The sequence below is a fragment of the Cydia splendana genome, chromosome 8 (genome assembly GCF_910591565.1).
Source record: "Cydia splendana chromosome 8, ilCydSple1.2, whole genome shotgun sequence".
In the NCBI taxonomy this organism is placed as follows: domain Eukaryota; kingdom Metazoa; phylum Arthropoda; class Insecta; order Lepidoptera; family Tortricidae; genus Cydia; species Cydia splendana.
In genome coordinates, this window is record NC_085967.1 from 12,123,973 (window position 1) to 12,139,016 (window position 15,044).

The 15,044-nt window shown below is 36.5% G+C and overlaps 1 protein-coding gene across 1 annotated transcript in view; it reads right to left on the reverse strand.

Annotated features, from left to right (window-relative positions):
- Positions 1-7,684: 7,684 nt before the first annotated feature.
- LOC134793175 (telomerase-binding protein EST1A) overlaps positions 7,685-15,044 on the reverse strand; it is a 50,550-nt gene continuing 43,190 nt past the window's right edge. The window contains exons 22-24 of the mRNA XM_063764763.1: positions 13,024-13,248; positions 11,177-11,322; positions 7,685-9,477 (exon numbers count right to left, since the gene is read on the reverse strand). Coding sequence (XP_063620833.1) covers positions 9,430-9,477; positions 11,177-11,322; positions 13,024-13,248 — 419 coding nt within the window. The 3' untranslated portion in view covers positions 7,685-9,429. The remainder of the gene's footprint in view (positions 9,478-11,176; positions 11,323-13,023; positions 13,249-15,044) is intronic.

Genomic DNA, 15,044 nt, shown 5'->3' on the forward strand with positions numbered 1-15,044 from the left:
AGCTCGGTTTGTAGAAAAGAAATTCCCACCCTTTACCAGTGGTAACTACTGGGAATAAAAATTCCCAGTAGGTACCACCAAACCGAGTTAGTGGTAACTACTAGGATTTTTTTTTCCAGTAGTTACCAGTGGTAAAAGGTGGGAAAATAATTCCCAGTAGTTACCACTGATAAGAACTTGGTGGTAACTAGTGGGAATAACCCTTTTATTGTTAATAATTACTGTTAATCATAATCATCTTCGGAGTCGAAGTCTGACGAACTTTCCCCAGACTGCGACTTATCTATTGTTATTTCTTCGACTCGCAAAGGCGTTATGTGTCCTTCAAACCATTTGATCTTATACATTTCATCTCTTAATGTCCAGCCACAATGTGTTGCATCAAATTTGATGCAAGTGGATTCTGCCGCACACTGCAACATTGAATTTATGAAAGCCGTCCGTAACAAGCCATACGTCAACAGGTTTATTTTAGCTATTATAATCCGTTTTTTTTTTACATCCTATTTTCGATGAGGAAAATTGTAGCTGTCACGTGGTACCACAAATTTGGTCGGACTGCAAAAACTGCCAGGCTACGGTGAGGCCGACCAAGCCATACGTCAACAGGTTTATTTTAGGTATTATAATCCGTTTGTTACATTCTATTTTTCGATGAGGTAAATTGTAGCTCTCACGTGGTACCACAAAATTGGTCGGACACAGGAACCTGCCAACACAGGATTTGGCCGAGCACTTTTTTTTTACTGTCCTCAAAGGCAGCTATCGTACCATACAAGTTTCATACGATTTTTCGATAAAAAAATTTTTGATGATTTTTTTATAAATTTGGTCGGACTGCAAAAACTGCCAGGTTAAGGTGAGGCCGACCAAGACATACGTCAACAGGCTTATTTTAGCTATTATAATCCGTTTGTTTCATTCTATTTTTCGATGAGGTAAATTGTAGCTCTCACGTGGTGCCACAAAATTGGACGGACACAGGAACCTGCCAACACAGGATTTGGCCGACCACTTTTTTTTTACTGTCCTCAAAGGCAGCTATCGTACCATACAAGTTTCATACGATTTTTCTATAAAAAAATTTTGATGATTTTTTTATAAATTTGGTCGGACTGCAAAAACTGCCAGGTTAAGGTGAGGCCGACCAAGACATACGTCAACAGGCTTATTTTAGCTATTATAATCCGTTTGTTTCATTCTATTTTTCGATGAGGTAAAATTGTAGCTCTCACGTGGTACCACAAAATTGGTCGGACACAGGAACCTGCCAACACAGGATTTGGCCGACTACTTTTTTTTTACTGTCCTCAAAGGCAGCCATCGTACCATACCAGTTTCATACGATTTTTCGATAAAAAATTTTTGATGATTTTTTTATAAATTTGGTCGGACTGCAAAAACTGCCAGGTTAAGGTGAGGCCGACCAAGACATACGTCAACAGGCTTATTTTAGCTATTATAATCCGTTTGTTTCATTCTATTTTTCGATGAGGTAAATTGTAGCTCTCACGTGACCCAATAAATCTGGTCGGACTGCAAAAACTGCCAGGCTAAGGTGAGGCCGACCAATTTTTTTTACTGTCCTCAAGGTCAGGTATCCTACCATACAAGTTTCATTCTATTTTTCGATGAGGTTTTTTTTGATGAATTTTTGTCCAACGTTTTTGCCATTTGTACAAAATCTGCCAGGTTAAGCCTAGGCCGACCAAGTGCGTTGGAAGCTACTAAATGTCAGGTACCTCTACAGGGTAGGTATATTCTATTTTTTGATGAGGTTTGTTTCATGCAGCCGGCCACCGGACTATACTTACCCACAAAAATTTAACAATTCACTTCAATATGCATTATTGAATATACTTACCTAGAGTTTTTTATTGCGTTCTTTGAAATATCAGTGTTTACCGACTAGGTACCGTTTAGTGATTTAATTGCTCAAACCTGAGTGGAATTCAAAGCATCTTCATTGTTTTCCTTAATCGATGAAAAGTAAAAGATCGGCAATTTTATTGTTAAATTGATTTTCCCACCGTCTTTCCGCCATTCATTGAAGTGTTTTACTGCCTTTGGTAGCGTATCAACACGTTACGTACCTAATCATCTATTACACACACAGTTGCTATTATGACATAGATTATAACAGAACTTACGTTTAAAATGTTCACTGTCAAACAAACCATATTCGACAGAAAAGTAGGTAGAAATAGGTTTCTTTTCTATATTAAGGGTAGGCCCTATCCTCATAATTCCTCTCAAAATAGGTTAGGTACCTCTGTACAATTTCGTCAGGTGCATCGTGTCCTATTATGCGAATCCTAAATCAAATTTCCTCATTAGTTGAGGATTGCTGATTTATTATTCAAAAGTCGTAAAATGTGGAAATTACCGCGAACACATTCGTATAGCGCGTGCACTTTATAGGTAGAAAAAAATGGTACCATTTACTTTTTAAAACCATCAACTTTTGGGTTACTTAGACTCAGAATCACGAGTACTATTGAATAAGACAAAGAAAATAAGTGTCCCCAGTTTTTCATACAAATTTTAGGTGTCAGTTTTGTAACGGTCCATACAAAATGTATAGTCCCTGGTGTTCACTTAATTATACGGCAAATGATGATGATGGAATTTCCTTTTGCAGAGTTGCTCCTTTTGACTCACAGATTGATTTACGAAGGGGAGCCAATCGAATTTTTGATATAAAATTTTGACTTAAGGGGGGTGCCCCCCGAAATTTGTAAAAAATAAAGTTTTGCTATTTGATCAAGTTTGGTATCATTTTCGTGTAACTCAAGGATGCTAAATTCGTTTCTGATATTTAATTTATACGGTTTCATATAAATAATTTGAAAAAAAAAAAAACAAAAATAAAAAAAATACTTTTTATTTTTTTCCGAATAAAAGCCTATATTTTTCTTATTTTAATATAAACATAAAAAATAAAAAATACATGAAAAATCCCTACTATTTCTCGTTATAAAAAGTATACATATGGCATATTTATTTTACATTAATGTGAACAAAAAAATAAATGTAGACCTACTTTCGACTACTCAAAGAACAAGATACAATGATGTGAGCTACAGCGAAGCAATTTACGGCGCTTGATGGTGATGAGATCCCTTTTTATTATACATAGTGAGTCCTTAGAGCCCTTAGATCATTTTAGGAAGGAGATCCACCTTGATTTTTGATACGGTCGGGATGAAAGGTGGGGTGATTTGTCTCATACAATCATAAATTTATGCAAGCACCTGTTTAGGTTTCTGCAATAAGTTTGGTGACATATACGGGAGCCACCAAAAATCAAGGTGGCTCCCGTTCCTAAAATGATATAAGGGTTCTAAGGACTCACTATGCTAAAGGGTATCTCATCATCATCAAACGCCGTAATTTTCATAGTAGTAGGGTTTTTTCATGATTTTTTATCTTTTGTGTATATATAAAAATAAGAAAAATTTTGGCATATATACGGAAAAAAATAAAATAGAAAATTTTTATTTTTATTTTTTTTCAAATTATTTATATGAAACCGTATAAATTAAATATCAGAAATGAATTTAGCATCCTTGATTTACCCGAAAAATTTTTTTACAAATTTCGGAGGGCACCCCCCCCCCCCCCCTTAGGTCAAAATTTTACATCAAAAATCCGGTTGGCTCCTAAATCAATCTGTGAGTCAAAAGGAGCAACTCTGCAAAAGGAAATTCCATCATCATCATTTGCCGTATATCTCACTTTTTTGTCGTGAGCGCCACGGACTAGATAGTCTGTAGTGATGATTCTGAGTAGAAATAACCCAAAAAATATGGATTTTCCAAAAAAATAAATGGTACACTTTTAAGTGAAAATGCCCAGTGTACAGTCACCTGCAATAATATGTTACACAACAAAGGCCGCAAAAATATCTGACACGATCTTATTTGTAGAGCCATAAGAGCGTGTCACATATTTTTGCGGCCTTCGAAGAGTAACATATTTTTGTCTTAGGGCCAGTTGCACCAACCACATTTAGCGGACTGATTAACGTCAATAAGCAGTGTGGTATAAAACATGAAACTTCCCATACAATAAAATTTTGCAAACGCTTTAACGGTGACAGACGGTTTGGTGCAACCGATCCTTAATATGGTACAGTAGCAAGTTAACATGAAAAATTAATACGATCCCACGTGGATCTTTAATGTTGGCGAAATACATCGATAGAGCCATATTACCCAAAGATTGATTAATTGATTCATACTTAAGTACCTACTATAAGTAAACTATAAATAAGATATTTTTTTTTCGTATATATAGCGCAAACTTGCATACCTACTACCTACCGATTGATTTTAATTAAATCGATAGGTAAGTATAAGTACTTAATGTACGAGTAACTAGGTACCAGCCATATATCACATTCATTTAGCAAGGTTCAGCACTACCGTCTAGTGTGACTTTAACGGCGCGTTATAAAGCATCCGTCCGCTCCTATAGCGAGTATGTATATATACATATAAGATTTATATTTCTATGATTTATATCGGCGATAAAGCCAAGTGCACCTAGTGTGCTGTTAACCTTACACCCTTCAGTGGCAAACAAACAACTTCAGCGGTTCGGGGTGGGCTCTAACCATATTGGCATTAGTGACGAGCAAACATGGCAGGCGTGGCTCACTCCGCGATTTCGTCGCTTTGCTACAGGTAGCTAAAAGTACATCCGTTCCGCCCCAATTTTGGGGAAAGCCATAATCCGCGCGTGGCGCTGTCGCCACCTAGCGGCCATATCTGTGCTGATCGTAACAGACGCGTTTTGTTAGAGAGTGAGTCTTCTGTACCTAGTACTATTATTTATTCTGTGCTAGTGGTTCCGGGCTTAAGGGGTCATCCATTAATTACATCACACGTTTAGGGGGAGGGAGGGGGTCAAGAAAATGTGACATGTTGTGACAAGGGGGAGGAGGAGTCACAAACTTTGTGACGTCACTTTAACTTCATCAGTAACCGAAAATGTATTTAAATTATTTTATACGCTAATATACATTTAAATAACAAGTTTTTGAAACGATAATCCCACTGGAAACCCCACATAGATAAAATACGATCTAAAGTTACGTCACTCACTGGTGCATTGCGAAGCATTTCCCACTGTCTCCCACGCAAGGTTTGTTATACCATATATAATTCGCTGGTGAAGCCTCATTTAGATTATCTAATAGAAGTATGGGGCTCGGCCTGTAAGTCTAATTTACGTCCGCTTCAGATATCCCAAAACAAATTGATTAAAATGTTATTTAAATATCATCACAGGACTCCAACAGAAAAAATATATAAAGAAACAAAAATATTAAACATACCACAGACATACGTATATAATACATGTATTTTGGTAAGGAAAATAATAAATAAGGAAGTACATTGTCATATTACGTTTACAAAACGAGCGCAGGTACAAAAAAGGATTACACGCCAGGCAAATAATTTATTACTTCGGCCGCCAAGAACTAACTACGGCAAAAAAAGTATTGTTTATGAGGGGGCACAGCTGTATAACAAACTACCAAAAGACATTAAAGACGCAAAATCCATGAAAATGTTCAAAAAGGCACTTAAACAATATATTTTTAACACTTACCTTGATTTTTAATTTATAGCTCTGTATAAACCTATAAATTAATATAAATATAAACTTAATACCTATACACATATAAAACAATGATAAATAATGTACAAAATATTATGTTTGTATAAACTATAATGTTAATGTAATTAACCAACCGATCGTAACCGACGGTTAATCACTAGTTACTAGTCTTGTTTAACCAACCCTGTTATAATGCTACTTAGTAGAAGCGCATGCATGTCTCGTTGCTTATATCTACCCGCTTTGTTTTTAACAAGTAATACAATAGTTTTAGATAGTTGTATACTTAGTTGTTTAGAATTGGCTTTGTAAAATTTTTGTATAATTATTAATTAGTAATTACCCTCTCCTTAGTTTTATGTTAGTGTAAACATGTATTTCTCAGGAAGTGATTATTCTTGTAATCTTTTGAGAAATAAACATCTTAAACCTAAACCTAATCGTTTTTATTCGTTTAATTTTATTTCCTAATCAGTTTTGGGTTATAAAATTACTAATATTTCTTTTGTCAAAAATATTTTGATATAATATTAAATGGATAATTGCCGATTTCGTTGAAGAAATGTGACGTCACACCAGGGGGCAGGGGTTTGCCAAACGTGACCAAGTGTGACAAGGAGAGGGGGAGGGGTAAAAAAACCTAGAAATTCGTGTGACGTAATTAATGGATGACCCCTAATACTACTACTAACATAATCATTGTATGTACGACTCGACTACCCATCTACCCGCGCCGCGGTTACTAGTCTTTTTTTCTCGGACTAGGTATACTTATTAGAGTGCAGGATTATGTAAGTCGATATTGGTCGTGTGACGAAGCCTTATCTCCTCAAATAGAAGGAAAATGCGACCTTGAAGTCTTACATTTAGTTTACAATAGAATTTAAGCTCTCTCTGGTTTATTATGTAATTGATTTCCAGCTTCTCAGAGATTCAGGTCATTCGGAGATGACAGTCACCGTATACATATATAGTACCTACTAACTATTAAAGAAAGTTTTTAATTAAACCCACTAACCTCTGTTATTGTTATTGGAACATGCAAAGAATACCTACCAATTATTAAAATTACAGATGTATAATGGGAAAAGTTCTCTGAAATTGCAGAAAAGTCACAGGAAATAAAATAAAAAACATTTAGGAAATGGAAAATATCTATCGCCATACCAAAAAGTCAAAACTTAATTGAATTATTCCACGTCAAAATTACGCAATTTTGGAAACTTTCTGACAGCTTATTGTTATCGGAAATAAAAAAACAATTTATGAATGCAGTCTGTAGTGTTGACTGCCGATGTGCAAGTACAATACGCGCGGCTGGTATATTGTAAATAAGCAAACACACAGCGCCTAAAGCGAGATGCGCACGGTAAATAAGTATAACGGTGGTTTTACAACCGCCCGTGCGCCTAGACCTGACGCGCCTCGGAACATTGCCAATTCTCACTCCTCAATAGCCTTCGGAATTTCTCACAGTACCTACGACTGTCTTCCTCGCCATAAACAGATTCGCTATTCATTATCTCCACATAAACCTATGAAATAACCAATTTCATTGCTAACTGGCCCGGTTCATTGCCATCAAGGGATTAAACTCGACTTTAGCACTCTCACCTAGCTATTATAAAGGCATTTTACGTACGAATGCCAATCAAAGAAACTTACGGGACACTGATTGATACAAGGCTAACCTTCCTTTTGATACAATCCGCGCTTTGTCGTCACAAATGCTGCAATCGAGTATTTAAATGTACCTACAGATGACTTTAATCACCAATTAAACAACATTATTGCGACAGTTGTGCGTTACTCATAGACATATTTAGATATTAATTTATACTTATTTTCTGTTCCTGGAAGCTAAGAACATTAGCGAAATAAAAGCCAGATACAATTTAGAATCAAATAAAGCTAAAAATGAAATGGTTTTGTCCGACATAAGTCACAAAACTCACAACCATCGGAAATTTGGCTTTCGGGAACAGAAGAGACAACTTTTGTTTCCAGGTGAGTGAGTGGGTCCTATAAGGGTGTTAATAAATTAAAATACGGGTAGTTCAAGTATGTAATTCAATTTATTCGAACATCATGATTTAGGACAAAAGAAAACATGGTAAAGTTTATTTGAATAAAAACAGCATTGTGTTAAATTTTCTAAAAAGTGTTAGCAGTGTATTGACTCAGGATATCACACATATTGTCTAAAAGTAAAAGTGTCGAGCAAATATGACATGCTCCATAAAACTTTTCAATTTTGTAGTGGCAATGATAAAAATACCTAAAAATATGATAGTAGAATGTGCTACATGTAATACGAGTCCAACAATACAAATAAGACTATAGTTAGAGGATAACGGAACATATGATTAAACGTTAACATTTGTCACTTTTGTACATTATGTTAGTAACAGGTCATACCGCATTTGTAATAAATCTGTCTATTTATGTCACTTTCAGCTCTTAATTCTAATTTGCATCAAAACACGACGTGCCGATAAAATATTACAACGTGTAATACATACTACTATAAATGTGTTATCAAGTTTTCTAACTACGTAAAACGTATTCGGTTATGAGATCGGGAAATCTCGATTTTCCGATTCTGATAAACTAAAGTCGGATACCTGTGCTGCACCTTTCAGATATAGTTTAACATTAATATATCTTAAAAATTAACATTCATAGAAAATTCAATTATCATCAATTTAGCAATACATATATCGAGTATGACGATTTCGTATTGTCGAAAGATAAACTAGCGGCTTCAATAAAAAATCGTTTTATATTGTTTCATTAAGCAGGCAATTGAAACTTATAAGCACTGTAATTTAAAAGTTAATCTTGCCAAAAAACTATCGCACTAGCATTTATCCGGTTGCGTTCTCAGATACCGGATCTCTTATTTCAAATTGTTAAAAGTAATTTGATAGATTTGATAAATCTTATGATTTCAATACTTGCAAACACAAACTTTTATCAAATACTCGATTAAAAAATGTCCATGTAATGCTAAAAATAGCACAGCGTATCCGATCCACTGCTATAATTCATGTTCGTAAAAGAATATCGTCAAAAATACGTTTAATAGAATTTTGCACGCGAAAGCAAATATTATGTTTATCTATGCTATGATTCTAGTCGAAGTAAGTAAATATTAAAACCAAGAGAAACTTATCAACCGCAAGATATAGAACTGGTATCTACTCTCATAATACGCACCCTTAATTTTATGAAAATATAAACTGTAACATTACGTCGCGCTATCGTCACTGGGCACACGATTAAATCAATATAAAAATAAAAGAAGACAAGACAATCTTTTGTCTCGAAATGGATAATGTATATTTAAATTCTATTATCCTAACTACAAAAAATAAAAAATATACTTAATATGTTACATTAAAAATAAGTAAAAATAATAGCGATATAACACTAAAATTACGATTTACCTAATATCTTAGAAATAAAACTAGAATATAATGATAACAACGTAAACATGGCTCCGAACCCGAGTGTGAGTTCGCGAGCCCTTAACAAAATGTATTATTATTTGTATAAACGTCTATTGGTGTACGAATTTTACTTAGTCTATCAATTCCTATTACTATAGTGACACACATTAGTGAACCGCCGAGGCGGATTTATGGACTTTTAAGCACTAAGGCCCTGGAGGGTAGGTCACTCCGCGCGCGGAGACCTCCGGGCCGACTAACCGCTAGACAGTCGGGCATGCAGCATGCTAAACGTACAATCACATAATGAGATGAACCGTCGTTACTCTTGTTGGGTATTCCTAGCGCTTCACTTGCTGCTAACAGCCTTGTCATTATCTGCTTCTGACGGCGAATTCTGAAAAAAGAAAATGCTTTGTTTATGACACTACATTAGGGTATATAAAATTTGTTCGAATATAACGCCACTTACGCCACGTTTCAAGGGATATTTAATATTTACATATACATCGAATTACGAAGATAGGTACTTTTCTACCGACTCGGCCAGCCGAGGATTGTATTATATTTGATATGATGAGTGAATATTGTAAAACAATACTAAAAGTAAATCAGTATATGAGCATACAGAGGCCGAGAAATAGGCCACTCATCTCGTTTAATATATAATAATAATAATAATCAGCCTATATACGTCCCACTGCTGGGCACAGGCCTCCTCTCATGCGCGAGAGGGCTTGGGCTATAGTCCCCACGCTAGCCCAATGCGGATTGGGGACTTCACATACACCTTTGAATTTCTTCGCAGATGTATGCAGGTTTCCTCACGATGTTTTCCTTCAGCGAAAAGCTCGTGGTAAATATCAAATGATATTTCGTACATACATTCCGAAAAGCTCATTGGTACGAGCCAGGATTTGAACCCGCGACCTCCGAATCGAAAGTCGGAAGTCATATCCACTCGGCCACCACCGCTTCTACCACTTCGTTTAATATATACGTTATATAAATAATGATTTAAATCAAGCTTACTGTAATATTTGTATACTGTAAAAAATCCATTTCAGGGCCCCGAAAAGCTATGTCTCGCAATATATTATAAGGAATATAACGTTTACATTTCACTGTGCAATAATCTTTTTAAAAGAAATGTTGCGTATGTTTGAGACAATAGGTGTTATCATAATGCCTGTTATACAGCAGCCAAAAGGTTACTTATTGTTTATAAGCCAAACTATTCACAATTGTGTACATAATACAAAAGAACATAATTTACACACACACTTTTACTCAAACCAGGGTATCCCAAGTTTATGAGCGAAATAATAGGGTATTTTCCTACTAGTCAAATCAGTTACTTTTTTAGAACTGTCAAAACGATTTGCTAATATGGAATTTATATGAAACATTACATCGTGACGTCACGGTCAACTCACCTACTTTTTATACTTCTATCCGATTTATTAAATCGAACTTGTGTTTAAAAATAACTCCTATCTGTGTTTTTCTAATCATTATCTGGTGCTTTATTTCATGCATGATGTAAAATAATTTATTTTAAATACAGTATAAGGGGTCATCCATTAATTACATCGCACGTTTAGGGGGGGGAGGGTCAAGAAAATGTGACATGTTGTGACAAGGGGGAGAGGGGAGTCACAAACTTTGTGACGTCACTTTAACTTCATCAGTAACAAAAAATTTATTTTAATCATTTTATTTACTGTACAGTTCAAAAACAAGTTTTTGGAACGATAATCGTTTTTATTAGTTTAATTTTTTTTCATAATCAGTTTTGGGTTATAAATTTACTAATATTTTGACAAAAAATTAATAATAGGTACTTAATTCGATTAGCCGTTTTCAAAAAAAAATTAAACTAATAAAAACGATTATCGTTCCAAAAACTTGTTTTTGAACTGTACAGTAAATAAAATGATTAAAATAAAATTTTGGTTACTGATGAAGTTAAAGTGACGTCACAAAGTTTGTGACTCCCCTCTCCCCCTTGTCACAACATGTCACATTTTCTTGACCCCCTCCCCCCACCCCCTAAACGTGTGATGTAATTAATGGATGCCCCTTAAGGGTATTACCGTGGGTGTGAGTCCGGCCCACGCGACGAAGGAGGGCAGGTCGCGCGCCGGCAGCTCGGCGGCCAGCGCCTTCACGCGCAGGTTGCGGTCGTCCGTCAGCAGTACCAATTCCCGCACAACCCGGCCTCCACTCTCTTCTGTCCTCTCTGTTAGTAAACACAATTACTTAATAACAAACATTTTAAAAAGATGCCAGAGATCAACCCTATAAGCAAATTCCAATCCTGAATGATCAGTGACAGGGATCGACACGCATTAAAGAGCCCAATAAAATGAAAAATACGTAACATTAGGTTTATATGAGCGTTTATTTTGTTTTTTGCCATTTTTATATATTGTGACCTTTTTTGCCACTTTTGTGTTATTTCTACTCAGAATCACGAGCTCTTTCGATCATGATGGTCTAAAAAAATGTCCCAGAGTTTTTTCCTATTGTGTTACCATTTCCCCATATACTTTGTATGGCGGTAACAAAAAGGAAAGTTTGAAAAATGTATGGAAATTTTAGGACACTTTTTTGCTCCTATAAGGATGAAAAGGGCTCGCGATCCTGACTAGAAATAACACAAAAGTGGCAAAAAAGGTCACAATAATAAAAATGGCAAAAAATAAAAGAAACGCTCATATGATAAAAAGAATAGGCGTCCTAACCTTTTGTAATATTGTATATAAGTAGAAAAAATACAGTGAAACATAAATAACGCATCATACTGCCAAAAAATAAACATGACTACAATCATAACGCGTCAGGTAAATCAATAAATCCGATCGATTGAGATCTATATTTTTTGCAATAGCAAACGCGAGCTAGCCGTTTTTATCGACCAATAATTGATCGCGGCCGGGATAACGCGAATAACAACCAAATGGTCATTGACGCCAATTACCATCAATCAATACTATAAAAATATTTGAAACGCATTTATTTTGATATTAAGATTCCTTTAAAAAAAAATCTATCACCACTTTGAGTCAGGAAATGGCTGATGCTAAATTGATTTATTGTTAATATGTAATTATCAGGGATGTAACGGATGTGGTTTTATCGGAACCGAAAACGGAAACAGATGTTTTCAATTTAGTTTAACGGAACCGAAAACGGAAACGGAACCGAAAACGGAAACGGAAACGAAAACGGAACCGGAACCAGAATCGGAGCCTGACTTTTTAACGATGTAGTCGTTTTCCCCTTTCTAGAATAAACCTTCAGACAAAGTTTACACTTAGCCGTGTCCCCACTAACTTCATCAAAATAGTTCCAAATCGAACTTGATTTCGGCTTCATTGTGCGTTTTTTTACACACTAACATTCACCACACACACTACACACAGTCAGTACACAACAGAACACATACGATATTTTAATAACACGAATACGCCGCCGCCGCGCGAAGCATTGACATCCGTTATAACTTCCGTTTCAAACATAACGGAACCGGAACAGAAACGGATGTGTAATACCAAACGGAAGTTCCGTCTTAACGGAAACGGAACCGGAGCTCCGTAACATCCCTGGTAATTATTTACCTTACACATATTATTTAAAGACAATGGAATTTAAATTAACATTCACAGTTTGGCGGTAAGATATGAAATATATACTGGAGGCAAGAAATTTCCTCAACCGGAGATGTCACTTCTGACACTGACAGATCATATCCATAACAAATCTCGATCAAATTCATAACCCGTTATTACAATCATAATACGCCTCGTAAGATATATACAGATAAAAGTTATAACTTGTTGACTCTACATGTTTTCAAGTCTTCATACAAGCCTGAAATAACAGTAAGAGCTTATAGAAATTATATTCTCTTTGGCAATAGTATGTCGGCGGTACGTACCTGGTTCGCTAGCTATGTTAGCGTGCAGGTTGAGCGCGGTGGCGAGCACCCGGTCGTCGTTGGTGGCGCGCTGGTCGCGCTCGGTGAAGGCGCGCGTGGCGAGCTGCGAGCCCTTGCTGGTGGCGAAGCGCACGCCGGCGCCCGCGCCGCCCAGCCACGCCAGCGCCGCGTCGGCGGCGGCGCCCACGCGCGAACACTTGCGGAGACCCTCCAATTCCGTCATTACTGCGTGATAAACAATAGTACATTATTGTCGAGGCTCGGAAGTAGCTACTTGCAGGCTGAGGATTCGTTTTAAACGGACGACCTTGGGAGTCCGTTTAATTGAATCCGAAGCCAGCAAGTAGCCTTCCAGCCGAGTCATATATAGTGCTTTTCTCAAAAATGGTGCAAGAAATATAAATATCATAGAAATATTTTACAAAAGCAACTTTCTTACGTATATATTTTCACAGAAAAAAGTAGAAACAATTGAAAAAATTAGCTTTGCCGCCTTTTTATTTTTTAATAAAAAAATAGAAGTGTATTTTTCTGCCGAAAATACGCCAACCTATTTGAGACAGCTAAATAGTCGCGGTACTAATCATCTGTTTGGCTGTTTAATGGGCCTGTGCCTTCATTTGATATGGCCATTTCAACTTTTAAAAAGTTTGGAACTCGACAAATAATGGAATTTGTATGCAACATTGCAGTCCCAAAATCGAGACTGCAATGTTTTTAACTTTTTAATTTTTGACTGACCATAAACTACGCGCTTCGCAACCTATTTTTTAAACGGCAAAGTCGACTTTGCCGTCCATTTTTGAGAAAAGTAATTCTCCGTTTAGGTTCAGTTGCATAATCCGAAGTCGACGGACTCCGCATCCCTTTGAACGCCACGGCTATCGTGTGCGGCGCGTCGTCGTGAACCTTGTCGTCATACTCGAAGGTTGATATTGGACTGTAGCCGTGCGTGTCAATTGACGTCTTTGGCAGCATGGTTAAAAAAATATTTTTTCTTTCTCAAGTCTACTTTATTTTTAATAAGCATGTAATCATATCAGGCCGTCTAGCATGAGTTGCGTTCTCGCGCGTGACTCCATACATCTTGCGCGACGTCAAGTATGAACTCGCGCGCGAGAACGCAACTCATGCTAGCAGGTCAGGTAGTAGGTAAGTAAGGTGGGTCACATAAGGTAAGGTACGATGGAATATTTTCCAACCCACATCCCTCATTTATTTACAACGTTAAATGCTGCAAGAACTAATAAGAGTAATAAACAGTACTAGTATAAGCACTTGATAGTACCTAGAAGATTAGAAGTCAGTGCTGATCACTTGTACTTGCATTTTACGAGTATGTTTTAAAGGTTCATCACTATTATATTGTCGTAATAATTCAGCCTATATACGTCCCACTGCTGGGCACATGCCTCCTCTCATGCGCGAGAGGGCTTGGGCTATTATAGTCCCCACGCTAGCCCAATTCGGATTGGGGACTTCACATACACCTTTGAATTTCTTCGCAGATGTATGCAGGTTTCCTCACGATATTTTCCTTCACCGAAAAGATAGTGGTAAATATCAAATGATATTTCGTACATAAGTTCCAAAAAACTCATTGGTACGAGCCAGGATTTGAACCCGCGACCTCCGCATTGAAAGTCGGACGTCATATCTGCTCGGCCACCACCGCTTTTTATATTGTAGTATTTATTAGAATGCCAGGTGTCAGATTTGTTAGGTGCAATAAATTAACAAGAAATAAATACAAGGTTTACAACAATGCCATATTGCATTACATTTAAAATTAAATATAAAAAAGAAATATCCCGAATCGGCAAAGCGATAAGGTAATCGTATGAATAATACTTGATGAGTTTAATCGATTTGTTTACCACATCGGTTGAAAACAAGTGTGTGGCGGCCCGCTATTAAGAGCCATGATCCATTCCAAAAACTATTACAAAAATTATGGATCACTTGCCAAATCATAGGAAAAAAGAATATGTCTTATTACTTTTAGAAGTTTTTTAGAACAT